Source organism: Psittacula echo, assembly GCF_963264785.1.
Source record: "Psittacula echo genome assembly, chromosome: 1".
Classification (NCBI taxonomy): domain Eukaryota; kingdom Metazoa; phylum Chordata; class Aves; order Psittaciformes; family Psittacidae; genus Psittacula; species Psittacula echo.
This window is the reverse complement of record NC_137735.1, coordinates 137,448,192-137,462,211: the sequence shown is the minus strand read 5'-3', so window position 1 is coordinate 137,462,211 and position 14,020 is coordinate 137,448,192. Positions and strand designations below refer to the sequence as shown.

At 37.9% G+C, this 14,020-nt stretch overlaps 1 protein-coding gene across 1 annotated transcript in view; it reads left to right on the top strand.

Moving 5' to 3' along the window:
• COG5 (component of oligomeric golgi complex 5) overlaps positions 1-14,020 on the top strand; it is a gene marked incomplete at its 5' end in the record, with an annotated part of 193,097 nt that overhangs the window by 154,118 nt on the left and 24,959 nt on the right. The window contains 2 exons of the mRNA XM_080615705.1: positions 12,302-12,412; positions 13,710-13,772. Coding sequence (XP_080471831.1) covers positions 12,302-12,412; positions 13,710-13,772 — 174 coding nt within the window. The remainder of the gene's footprint in view (positions 1-12,301; positions 12,413-13,709; positions 13,773-14,020) is intronic.

The window sequence follows — 14,020 nt, the reverse complement described above, 5'->3', positions numbered from 1 at the left end:
ATGTGGTTGGACTTGTGTCATACATTTCACAGAAGCTGCCGAATGAAGTGAAGGCCTGAAATACAGGCTCTGGGCAGAGCTCTGGGAGAGCTACTAATCTATCCTTTGCCGACAGCTCATGATAGACGCTTGGCTTCTCATGAGGATTTTACCCTGAGCAGTGGTTGTGGGACTTTTTGATACCAGGTTTGCCTAGTGTAAGCCACTTGGAAATTTTTAAGCACTATACCAAGAGCGCAGGCCTTCCTGGCATTTTGAAGAATTCTTTCCTGACCTCCTTAAAAAACCATAAAGTAACACTTTGTGTATTTTATATATTTCATAGGATCACAGAATGGTTTGGGTTGGAAGGGAACTTAAAGCTCATCCAGTTCCAACACCCCTGCCATGGGCAGGGACACCTTCCACTAGACCAGGTTGCTCAAAGCCCTGTCCAGCCTGGCCTTAAACACTGCCAGGGATGGGGCAGCCACAGCTTCTCCGGGCAACCTGTGCCAGTGTCTTACCACCCTCATAGTGAAGAACTTCTTCCTAATATCTAATCTAAATCTACGATCTTTAAACATTCAAAGTTAAATTGCTAAAGACCCAGTAGTAGAAGTGAATCTTGAGGTTGAAGAAAAGACATAAGTGCCTCAAAAATTAGACCCCCACACCAAGGTTCAAATAATTGTCCCATATCCTCAAAGGACAGGACATTGATGCACAGATGGAAGACCTCTGGTACCAGACATATCAAAAGGCAAAATGAGAGAGAATGTGCTATTCTGAGCTCATAAGCAGTGAACCACTATACACTTGGGACACAAAGAAATCTGTATGGATTTTCTTTGGTGAATGAGGTTTTTAGGTTCTGAGTTGTTTTGAGGGGAGAAGTCAGCATCAGCTGAGATCTGTGGCAGAGGGTAGTCAGCCTCTTTCTCACTATCCTGGATCTCAGTAGTATATTGAGATCTATTTGCATTTACTTAACAATATATCTGAGTTATGTAATGTTATACATGGTTTTAGAAAGTGTACCAGTCACAGAGTACTAGGGCAGTAACATCAGAAGTAATATGCAGGTACTCTGCCAAGTACAAAAAGGGTTCTTGGGAAGTACCTGGGAAGCTTTGATTTTGCCTGGTACTGTTTTTCAATGCAATGGTGAAACTGGATTTCAGATCTTGCAAAACAATTCTGAATATCTAATTGGATTAATGTTTAAATGAAAAGTGACTCTGACATTAAAATTCTATGATTAAAACTATTATACATTATTTCTAAACTTTAGTTATTCTAAGGGTTTATTGAGGTCTGCTTTTCAGTAACTGATACTAAATATCGTAACTGGGACTATGTTATTGTAAAGTATTATCTGTCATAATGATGAGTAATATGTACTTGCTGACAGATTTTTTAGTGCATTATTGTTTAAAAAAGTAAATACCAAAAACGAGCATAAGAAGTAGAAAACCTTAACAATTCATTGTTTGAACCCTTCCTTTGGAGTCAAATGCTGATATATCCTGATCACTCTGTCCCCAAATGGTCTGTATTTGCTTTTAAGACAGTATATAGGTGTGGAAAGAAGAACATGTAACTGTGCTCAGAACAGTAAATGTGAGTAAATAAATGAGCTTGGTCTCATCTTGTCTGAAGGCAAATTTGTATCATTGAGGCTTGTTCTGAGTAGTGTTGGCCTCACTTCAAGGACCAGCAAAGCACGTCTCTTCTAGCTGCAGAAAGGCTGTGTATTAAATTGCTTCACACTGTCACCCTGAAGTTTATGCTAATGTCTGCCTCTCAGTTGAGAGTATAAGGTCAGTAAAGGTTTATGACTGACACTCAGGACTTGATTTGCCGTATTAGCTGTGAGCTGTCTCATCTCCAATATGGGACTAACAGTACTGTCTGTGCTAGTGAACAGCAGGTGCCAGGACAGTGCTGGGCACCATGGCCAGCATGTGCAGGGCAGCCTGCCTTGCGGCTGGCAGGGCTTCTCTTCCCCAGAGCATGTGGCTGCCTGCCAGTGCCCTGCTGGAGACAGCCTCTGCAATATTGCCTCTCCGGACCCATGGATGGAGATTATTTGGGAGAGGAGTCGTTGGTGCAGTCCACAAACTTGCTAATGACTGTCCTAACAGCTTAGCGGTACAGATGATCATGTGCCAGATCCAGGAACCTTTCCCGGCGCTGTTCAATTTACTGCTATGGGTGTAGCCAGTATGTGAATGAGACTGAACCGAGAGCAACACGCAAAATCTGTTCAAGAGGAAGCTTAAAATGCTGACAGATCAGGATGATATTTTTCTTGCATCTGGAATTCATACTTTTTTATTTCAGATGTAAATAAATCTCTGTAAGGCAAAAGTTAGGAAATGCTTCTATAGAAACATTGCTTTTGGTCTTAAGATTTTCTTAGATTGCCAGAGCTTCAAAGGATATGCTTTTCTAAACATGTTTTTCTGTCTGTAACGCTTGTCAGCTGTACTTGACTTATTTTCAAATAGCATTGAAAACCTTGAAAAGAGCACAGTTGTCTGTGGTGTTGTGACTAGTCGGTAACGCCAAATATTGCTGAAGGGGTGCAAGAAAACTCTTGGGTATTAACTCTTTTCAGGAGTTCAACACTTCCCTCGGGTAGCCACATACTTCTTTGAGCCAACTCAGATGACATCTTTTTGGATGCAAGTGCAACCAACCCCTTCTGTAATTTAATATTCTATTTTTAGTGAACGTAATGGATGGAGATATAGGCTGAGGAGCATCTATCTATCTGTCATGTTCAGATATTTTTAGAGCACAGATCTTTGTAATGCTGATCAGCACCAAATGCATTACATAAGACTAGCATCAAAATATATACAATGGAAAGTCAGCTCTCTGCAGTTGTTCTTAAATTATTTTTAGTATTGCCCACAAAACTTGTATGGCTCAGTGCATTATCCTGCCATTGTGCTCTCTCTCTGCTCTGTAGGAATAATTTTTAAAGATAATTTTCTCTTCTCTCAGACCTTTTCAATCACAGGTCTCCTTCCTGAGGCTTCAAATAAGATTGTCAGTCCATGATATATTACAAGGATTTTGATAAATGCTCATTTTGCATTAGGGCTGAAACTGAGACAAGCAATTCATCTCTCATTGTCCTTCAATCCAGTTTATATTTGGACTCGTGATTTGCAGGTGCAAGATTCCAAATTCTGCATTACTTACATCATCAGCTACTGTTGTGTTCTTTAATGCGGCTTGGGTGGCTTAATCTTTTGCAGTTACCCATAATGATATTCTCAATTTTCCACTTCTAGTAGATATTCAGAGTTAATATCTCCTTATTAAATGTCTCTGGTCCCCTAGCTAGCCATTCAGAATGGGTTGGAATAGATTATTTGGGAGATTTTTTGAGTTTAAAGAGGCAAACTGTGTGAAAACAGCCCATATTCTTCTCACAAGCAGAAAATTTTTATCTTTCCGATTTTCTTCAAAAAGAAGATTTTATCTTCGTATCCTTTGAGTATGTTTCAAAACTACTTTGTAATTACTGAGGTTTAAAATAGATCTCAACTTTCTGCGCATCCATCCCGTCATCATAACGATTTGTGACATTGTGGCAGATGAGTCGTGATATTTGTCATCATTTCTTTATGGGTTTATGGTGCATCTGATATAGTCAATAGCAAATAGTCTGCTGTTTGGTTTTGGTGATATAGTTTTGGAAGCATGATTCTATCATGCCATGGCTTCATGGATCTTCCAGGATCTCTCTTCCTGAGGTTACAATTAAATGTGCTATGATTTTGGGTTATATTTTTACTGTTTAAAAACAACCTCTAATTTATTAATGCTTCTCCTTGCCTTGTAAACCTTGTTGCAATAAAAAGCATGAGGAAAGAAAATGCTAGAGTGCCAGGTGGAATAGGAAAATTAACAATTGATTCAGCTTAAACTCTGAGGTGAGAAAGAGACAGCATCTTTACAAGGAATTTTCGTAATGTCATTTGTAGAAGAAAAAGTGTCTGTCATGCTTGATCAGGGGAACGAAGATTTAAATAAGCAGTTTTCAGTGGGTTATTTAGATGATAAGCAATATGAATGGCATATTTTTGTCCAGAATCTGAAAGGCTAAGTGTGTTATAACTGATCCAGAGACTATATTGAAACGTCTTCGTTCAATCAGTGAAAATCTTCAGAAAAGCAAGAATGCAAGGGAGATTTAAAAGCTAAAATGATAAATAAAAAATGATGTAACAGTTGGATGAGAAGGATCAGTTCTTAGTTTTCTCTGAGCGTCATGGAGATAAGGAATATTCTCTGAATCTTTCAATCTGTGCTTGAAGTTGACTAGGAAAAGGCAGAGGGGGGGACTTCATCAATTCTTCATCGACTGTGCCCCTGTCTGTCCAGTAGCAAGGAAAAATACCCATAGTCTGTTGCAAGAAAGAAAGATGTTGCTCTAAGAGGGCTGTAATTCTGATTTCTTCTTAGAGAAATGAAAAAAAATCAAGACCTTACTTACGGATGAAAGCATTTGTTGAGTTGGCTTTAGTCATACGTATTCCTAAGGAGAAACGTACCTTACACCAACCAAAGATACTGGTTTTGTCATTTAATTTATACAAGTTTCCCAAATGAAATATGCTATAGTAGCAAGAAAATGGATTGGAGCTGCATCTCCTTTAGGATTTTTACTGATCTTTACTGACATAACTATGAGATTTGGGGTATCTGTGGTGTTGGTTTTTTGTCCACCATCCTCTTACCTGACATAGCTAAATTTAACTAGCTGAATAATTGAACAAAGTAGGGAGAACTGGGTGGAGAGGGAGAGAGAAAAGATTTCCTGGAATCCGATTCTTCCAGTGAAGGGAAGAATCCTCCTGGAATTTTGGCACCAGATTTAAACTCGATCAAATTTGTGAGACCTGTGATAGTTTTGAATTGAAAAGCATGATGAATTCTCATTGTAATGATATAAAATGAATTTCTGATTGCCCTTTTTACTATGTGATCTTATAAGAATTCATGTTTCAGATTAGGTGGTGTTATACTGAATTGTGAGCTTTCGTTTGTGGGTGAATCACTATTCAGGACATCTTCAACAATGAGATTTGTCTGACAGTTCCAGAGAAACGTATCTAGTCTTCCTGTCTAAATGTCGAATATTGTGAACTTAGGATGGAAATATGAAACGGAATAGGCTCACAAATAATCAAGAACTGTAGTGAAATGACACTTTGGGGAAGGTTTTCTGTAAATAACGGGTCTGTTACAATGATGTAAGTTAGGTGAAGGATTGCATTTTCCTCACTTCTTTTGGAGATAATGTGAATTAATTGTATTACACCAGTATGTTGAAGACATGGTGTTACTGTCATTGAAAAACTTGTATCTATGCTATTTAAATGAGAGACCCCCAAAATATGAATTCAATATTTGGCACATTAAAAGAATTCATTAATAGGTATTTAAATGGAATACGTGGGAGGCTATTATATACTAAAATAATTTCAGAATAATTACTATTTCACTGTACTGTAATAAAAGCTAAAGATGGCAGTAGGTCTAATTTAAAAATAATAAGTCAGTTAAGGTTTTGTAATTACTTTTTTTAATGGAAAGATCAGAAGAGTTTTGTTTAAACAGTCATTAGGAAGCTGGTTATATTGGTCAGAGAATACATAGGAATGTCTAGCTGATAAGTCACTTAAAAAAGTATTTAAACTTAAAAATGGAAAAACTAGAGGAGAAAGTTGCATAAAAAAATAACTTCATGAAACATTTTCTTCATTCTCGTGTTGTCTTTTGCTGGTTAGATCGTGACTCACATAACAAATGTGTGATTCTTTACTTTTTTTTATAAAGAGGTACTGGCTAAACTCCAGAAAAAAAATCATCCAAGCATTAAAGGCTGGTTTTGAGAGTGAATGTACTTCATTTTATCTTTCTGGTAAAGTGTTTAAAAGACATCTTTAGATCTAGCATGTAATTCTACTAACAGGTAGAAAAAGCAAGATTGCACAAACCCGCACAGTATTTTGTTATAGTGTGTTACATCTAAGCTATTTCATACCAAATTAAATTCTGTGATTCAAAAATAGATTTAGTTATATATATGTTGATATGGTAATGGCTTTGGAATTTTGCAGTTTTGGGTCAACTCTAATCAGAGCTGGACAATGTAAAGCTCATTTATAGCCTTCTGCAGGGTAGAAGTATTCTAATTTCAGTTAATGCCTGGATGTGATACAAAAGAAGGCACATGGCAATTAAATAAGTTAATTATATTTTTTATGTGTAGGTGAATAGTACTCCATCATGTTGGACCCGTCTCATATGTCTTGGGGATGGATACTTGCTCTTTGCTTCTGAAGGTGCATTCTCAGTAGTTGGTTGGGACCAAGAGCTATTGGGATGATGACATATAAAATATAATTAATCATTCAGACATTCATTTGGCAAGCATGAAAAATTCAGTACACTCTTACAGTCAGGTATCAGGATCAACACACATTGTCCTTGAAATCTTTCTCAGACTTGGGCTAGCTGGGTAAACCTGAGTCTGAAAAACTGTCAAATACAAGGGCCATAATTTTCGGAAGGTGAGAAATGATTCTGAGTGGTTCAGGCTTAGGATTCTCTGAGATTCCTTAAAGGAACTGGGTTAGGTGCTTTCTGATAGTAGAGTTGTTTTAAAGCATCTCAGTATTTAAGGACAATGAACCATTACTTACTTTTGATTATTTGTACAGTGCTTTTCTTCTCAGTTAATTCAAAGGTTTAGAGATCGATCTTTCCTGTTACAGAAAGACCATTTGCTGTTTTTCTTCCATTTCTTCTGATTTTGAAAATATTAAGGAAGGAAGGAAGGAAAAACAAAACAGAACAGAAATACCCCTGAGGGAGCAGTTTGACAGTTGCTGTTATTCTAGCATGAATAGTGTGAGCATGATGTTTGGTCTTCTTTCTTGGTCAAGGACTTAACAGTCCCCTCAAATATTTCTTCCCAAATTAATGATAGTATTTTGTAAAAGATTTTGACCAAAGCCTCACCATGAAGCTCCTTTTCTAAAGTCCAAAATTAAAAAAATTAAAAAAAAAAAAAAAAAAAAAAAGAAAAGAAAAAAGATACTCTGGAAGATATAAGAATGCCCTGAGGGTGCAATGTAGTGCAATATATATAGGTTTATGTACATATTAGGTTATTGCCTGAACTCACGGCTTTGCTCATGTATTGAGCATCTTTCAAATATTTGAAGTCATTCCAAATACATAAATTCTTATTTATGACTTATTCTTGAATTCTTAAATTTTAGTTAGTTTGCTTTGTTTGTTTGTTTGTTTGTGGGATTTTTGTGTGTTTGGTTGGTTTTGGTGGTATGGGGTTTTTTTAAGGCAGAACATTGGTTTTATTTTATCTGCCTCAAAGACCTCATTTGCCCCCACTCATTCATTCAGATCCTACACTTTGAACGTCTAAATTATGACTCTTGTTTTTGCAGATTGTCCTCTTAAGTAGCCAGTAGGTGACACAGCCAGTGGAGTTCACATTGTTAGATATTTTTCTGCTGATGGTGTCATATTTTTACAAAAAATAGGAAACTAATTCTAGTAAACGCTTGTGTTTCTTAGGTGGAAAGAGATTGTAAAAGACTCCTTATGCCATATGGAAAGTATTAAACCTAACAGTAAATCATCCCAATTATTTGTAGCTTATGGGAGAAATCCCGGGGCCAAGCCCTATCAACTCAGAAATTCTGTAAATGGATTCTGTGCTTTTTAAGTTGTTATGATCAGGCAGGAGGCCAGGTACCAGATGGATTGATTGCTTTCTGCCAGAGGTATGGCCACATCAGCTGCCTCTATTAGGAATGTATTTATTCTTGCAAATGTCAGCTTGACAATTGGAGTTCAATTTGTGCTATCAAAACACATTAGTCTTGTGATACTAGAGTTAGAGCGACGCTACTTTTGTCTTATTTTGATATAAGATCTTCTCTGTACTCCTAAATTATGATGCTAATTCCTGCTCTTTAGAGAGTGGGTTTGCTGAGGCTGTTTTGGAGTAGAGAATAAATGGAGTTCTCCAAAACTGTCAATAGGGATGCACACACAATCTCAGTTACTTAGTGTGAAACTGAGCTTTTTCACAGAATGTTTAGTCTGTGAAGGGAATGGTAACAAACCAGCTCAAATCAGTGTCTCTTCTGAGCTGCCACCTGTTGGAAGAGGGGAAGTTAGTCACTTTGAAACACTAAACAAATTATAGGAAAAGATGTATCAATAGTCTGAGCTTTTCTACAAGAAAAAGACAAACTCAGTGTGTTTTTATAACTCAAGGGAGAACTGATATTTTGATTCACATCCCAATCTAAATTCTGCATTCACTGCTTCATGGTGAAAACAAGAATTTAAACCCAAAAGACTCTCAGCACATGTCTCAACATGTGAGATCCAGTCCATGCTGTCAGATTGTATGTCTGTACTTAGGTATTAAACATAGAAAATGTAAAATCCAGATCTAGTTATTTCCAAGATGTATTTCCAAAGCAGGTCTATGCAAAGGCGTGCTGGTAGCTGATGCTGGCGGAGGGAGCTCGTACAGGTGTAACCCATTGTAAAATTGCTGCTTGCCTGGGGAATAGGGTGCTTGTGCTTTGCTGCCCATGATTGTTGTAAATAGTAGACAGGGTTTGAGGTAAAAGCAGAAACAGTTTACCCAACTAAAGTGAAGAGTGTAAGAAATCAGTTGCTATACTTAAAGATAAATGCAGAAAAGTGGAACAGTTACAGTCCTTGTTCTTACTGCTCGTTCAGGTCTGGCTTCAGCATGGCTTCTTTTCCTGTTTTCAGTTAGCAGCCTCAAGCCAGACTAACACCCAGAGTGCCTGACAGTTCCCTAGAGATGGGATCTGGTCCTTCAGCTATGCTTTGTCTGTTAATTGTTTCTTTCCCAAAATAGATTCTGATTTTGGATTGTCACCCCTCCTGTCCTCCCTGTTTCTGCTGAGCATGAATTCACCCATCTGGCCTTCTACATTACTGGATAAATCTAACTGATTAAAAAGACACCACATTTTTCTCTAGTGCCCTCATAAAAAAGAAGGTCCTTTGACTGTGTCTTTCATCTGAGTGGATGTGGTTAGGCTTCACGCTTACTTGACTTAACCTATTTTCATACTGCGATCCCCAGTGGGCAGATAACAGAAGAGTTACATTACCACTGGGCTTAAATGCATAAGCTGTGTTCTGCACTGAACTTCAAAAGTACTTGCTGTATAAATGAGAGTGATGAATGTGTATCATTGATAAAACCTGGTGTGATGGAAAATAAACTGAGGGGTGATTTGTGTCTAAACTAAATGGGCCAACATAAGCATGGTTTGTTGGAACTGGGGGGGCATAATGATAGCATTTTCCTACCTGGATGCATGATTGTACAATAGATGTTAGAGGTGTCAAGAATTCAGCCTGAGGCATTGAAATATTGGATTAATGATAAACTACCCGAAATCCAGGTACGTGGCAGTGACAAAGTGTATGTACATGAACCTTGTTGGACAGAGTCAGTGCAGAACCTTCTTGCCTCAAGGCAAGGCCATAGAAATCATTGTGGTGGCAGCAAGAGATGGGAACCACCACCTGAGACTTCTTCTGTAGATGGTGGGGCACACCTACCCATTTAGGTACCATGTGTTCCCATGATGGTAGGGCACCCCTACCCATGTAAGTACCAGGTGTTCTCATGACACACTTTCAGAGGAAGTGGTCCTAGGGAGCCCTGTGCTGCCCAGTTCCTACTGCTCATTACAAGAGACAAGTTTTTCCAAGCCTGTTTGTTTTAGACCAGTGATTTTATGATAAACAAGCGATCAATGCATCTTGTCGTCAAAATTCAGTTTGATTAAGGGAATATAATATGGCAGGTTTAGAAATTGTTTAGAAGTGGTTGCTTTTAAGGCATTTTTAGACTTTGCCTGTGAAGCTGTTGTGCATTATTGCTGACTGCAAGAGTTGCTTGTTGCTGCAGAAGGGTTTTGTTTGCCCTTGTTACTGGTTTTAGTTATCAGTTAAGCTTTTTCACCAGCAGAAAAGACACAGTCTAATGTCTGAGAAAATGTCATAATGTCTGAGAAGAGGAAGTTGTGAAACCTTTACAATAGACTCTGAAGAACTATAAGTGACAAGGATGTAAAATTTTACTGTCTTACTAATGTCTTTTATGTTTACTAGTTGTAAATGTGCAAAAATCCACATGAATAGTCCATACAGTGTTTAAAAGAGGTGTGGGGAAAAAATGTTATTTGTGTCTGAGAGGATGGTCAGCTGGGTGGACAGGCTGTCTCCGTGCACAACTGTTTTGTTATCAGTCTGTGAAGCTGTAAGCATGAGAAGCATAATTCTTAGAACCAGTTAGGTCTGTCAAATAGAAATATCAGGAAGGAAACACAGATGTATGTAGCTCACGTGGCTGTTCTCATCAGGAAGCAGGAAGATGCTGAGATGATAAATTTGTCAGCTAGTTTAAAGATGCGTTCTGATGTCAAATAATTAAAGATAGGTCGGAAAAGATTTTTCACTCCGAGAGGCCTCAAAAACCTGTTTATCCTGAAATAATCCCAGGGAAATGAACTGATATTGTCACCGTAGTGTTGTGAATAAGTTTGAGTTCCCATCTGCTTGAAAGAACTTGTCTGAAACTTCATTATTAGCAGTGCTGGCAAATATTAGATAACTTTGCTTTCATGCTCTGTGTGTGTGTGCTGAATGGAAGCTATGGGAAGTTCAGGAATAGTTTTTCACTAGTAAAGATTCACTGTTTCTCATAACTTAAAAATTCTTATGTAATGTTTGGGCTTTTGTTCTAAACAGTTGTTAGTGTATATTTAATTTTAGTTTAGGAGTTTTCTGTAGGACCTACAGCTGTGTTTAAAGACACACTTCATGAAAGTCTCTTAATGACTTCTTCGCTGAGTTGAGTGTATTTTCACTGAGAGACTTCTAGAGCTAGGCATCTTCAGGAGTTTCCTGGAGGATAATTTTGATCTGAAATATAGATAACTAGTCAGAGCTCTCTGTAAAGCCTTCTTTTTAAATAGCTATTAGAGCTAATAGCCTGGAGAAGAGAAGGCTGCGTGGAGACCTCATAGCAGCCTTCCAGTATCTGAAGGGGGCCTACAAGGATGCTGGGGATGGACAATTCATCAGGGACTGTAGTGACAGGACAAGGGGTAAGGGGTTAAAACTTAAACAGGGGAAGTTTAGATTGGATATAAGGAAGAAGTTCTTTACTGTAAGGGTGGTGAGGCACTGGAATGGGTTGCCCAGGGAGGTTGTGAATGCTCCATCCCTGGCGGTGTTCCAAGACCAGGTTGGATGAGGCCTTGGGTGGCATGGTTTAGTGTGAGGTGTCCCTGCCCATGGCAGGGGGTTGGAACTGGATGATCTTAAGGTCCTTTCCAACCCTAACTATTCTATGACTCTATGATTCTATTCTTGCTGTAATATTTAGACATACTTCTAGAATTTACATAGCCTTTTGTCAATTCTTTGTGCTTCTGCAGCTTTCAGTGCACAAGAAAATTTCCATTTCTTTCCCAATTAGAATTTATTTTAAATTATAAACATATGCTGTGGTATCCTTACGGGACTGTTCTGTAGTTAATTGCTATTTATGTATCAGTCTGGAACTCTGATTTCTGTGGTAATGATAAAAAATGCAGGCTTTATGGAGTCTAAATATGAAGAAACACCTTTTTTTAAAAATTTATTTTTGCTTGAAGATTCATGGATTGAACTCTTTTTAATGACAGGATTAGCAATTTTAGTCCTTGCAGTTCTATCTTTGTGTTAATTTACAAGCCACTAATATGTACAAAGCTGTAAGCCATCTATTTAAAGAAACAGTTTTTAAGGATATGCTTGAATAGTTGTCAGAAGTAAGGACCGAGGGTATACAGGAAAGCATGCCGTTTTCAGTTCTGCTGCTGCTAGTTTATACTACATCCTCGGGTAGGTGACTTCACCTGACTCTTATATTATAACATTTAAGTTATGCTGGGACCAGGGATCTCTAAAAGATCTGGGTCTGAGTGCTGTGGTTTGGGAGCTGAGACAGCAGTCTCTCACTGTTCCTGTACCTGTTGTTCAGTTTGCATTATCTGGAGCTGAAAATAATTTAAATCAAGACAAGTTAAATGGAGGAACATTGCTATGGAAGACCTATGGCTTTCAGACATGGGCTAAGTTTAGTTAAGTATAATTTTGTGGTGATGCACTGTTTAAAGAGTTGGTACTGTTCTAACAACTTCTGCAATCACTGCAGCTGTCTACACAAGGAGATGCCAGCCAAGTGATTGGACCACTCACAGAGGGTCAGAGGAGGAACGTGGCTGTAGTTAATTCTCTATACAAACTGCATCAGTCTGTTCTGAAGGTAGGCTTCCTTGGTATTTCTTTTCTTGCTGTAAGGTTAACTTCTTTGCTGTATTGTACGCATATTCTTCCATTAGCTGATGAGAATTGGTTGGCCCACTGCTTTGTGACAAATTGTCAGTATTAGGAGTGAAAGATAAGTTTATAGAGAATAATCACGTTTCACAGCCATTGTTTTGTGAATCTGAACAACTGGTCTCTTTATGTTTTTCCTTATCAAGTAAGCTCTGTCTTTGTTCTGGTCAACCTGATAACCCTTGTCCCAGCCTATGCTTATCTTTCTCAGAAGACCCTCACTGCTTTCCCATAGTTGTGGCCAAACTGAAAAGGGGAAGGAGAGTGTGAAATCAAGAAAAGCAGCCCATCACAAATATCACCAACCATTGTTCCTGTTACCAAAGTCTGGCCTGGCATTGTTTTCAAGAATAAGCACAGTTATGAATAATTCCAGTTTACTGGCTTAGTGATGCCAGTGCTTACAGTCTCTGTACATTAAAGCAAACAGATACAGTGGTTATAGTGTAGTTAATTGTGTTTAAATCCTAGCCTGATTAGAAAAAAAAAGATCATGAGTACTCTAGACTGTGGACATGTTTAAAGAATGTTTAAAAATGCTGAAAAGCCTGTAAAATTTGCTTGGATTTTGCAAACAGATGGTAGATCAACTTTTAAGTCTGCTTTCTCTGATGTATTTAGTAATGAACCTCATGTGCCTGAGTGTTGGAGGGAGATCTGATATGATTCAGTCTTTGATTTCAGTACTTATCTGGCTTAAAAATACTATTGTGTGGCATGTTCATAACTGTAAGGAAATTGGTAGGATATTCCTTTAGATCATTCCTTGAGTTTTAATTCTAATATCATAGCTGTACATAAACAGCTGTTTAGCAAGTGGTATTATAATAGTCACAATACTGAGAAAGAACAACCATTCTTTCAAATACTTTGCTATAGAGTTGCTTGTATAGTTCTCCATCAATTCTGTACTTCGCAGTGAGAGAAGACACCACTAATTTTTATTCAGGTCCTGTTAACCCTTCAGCTAAATTTCAGTTGAACTCAACTGAATCATTCCTTTGTCAAGGCACAGGCAGAGCCTGTAGGAGATTTGAGTGCAAAGGACTGATACAGCTGCCTTGAAAATTCTGTTTGTATAAACCCCATTTGACAGTTATCTAAACCTATGTAAACCACTCATTACTAAAGATAACTCAGTATGTTTTAAAATAAGATTAAATATTATGGATTCTAATAATTTGTTGAATGTTGACTATTAACAATTACTTTAAAATTTGTAGGTCATTACCAATCAGAGCTCATTTCCAGCAGCTGCTGAGCAAACAGTCACAACTGCCTTGAAGGTAATTGAATGTCCATATGCTGCAGGGATAGGGCTGAGCTTTGCTTTGCCTGTTATACTTAAAACAGCCACTTATTTTCCCAGGTGTTAATTGTGTGTCAGTATATGTTAGTCACAGGTATACAAATATTCAGAAATTTGTATTTTGTTGTATCTGCAGCTACATATATGTTATATGTGCCAAAATCACTGCTTGAGTAGTGTTTGTATTCAAGAATATTCTTGTAATGGTCGGACTGTGAAAATAAA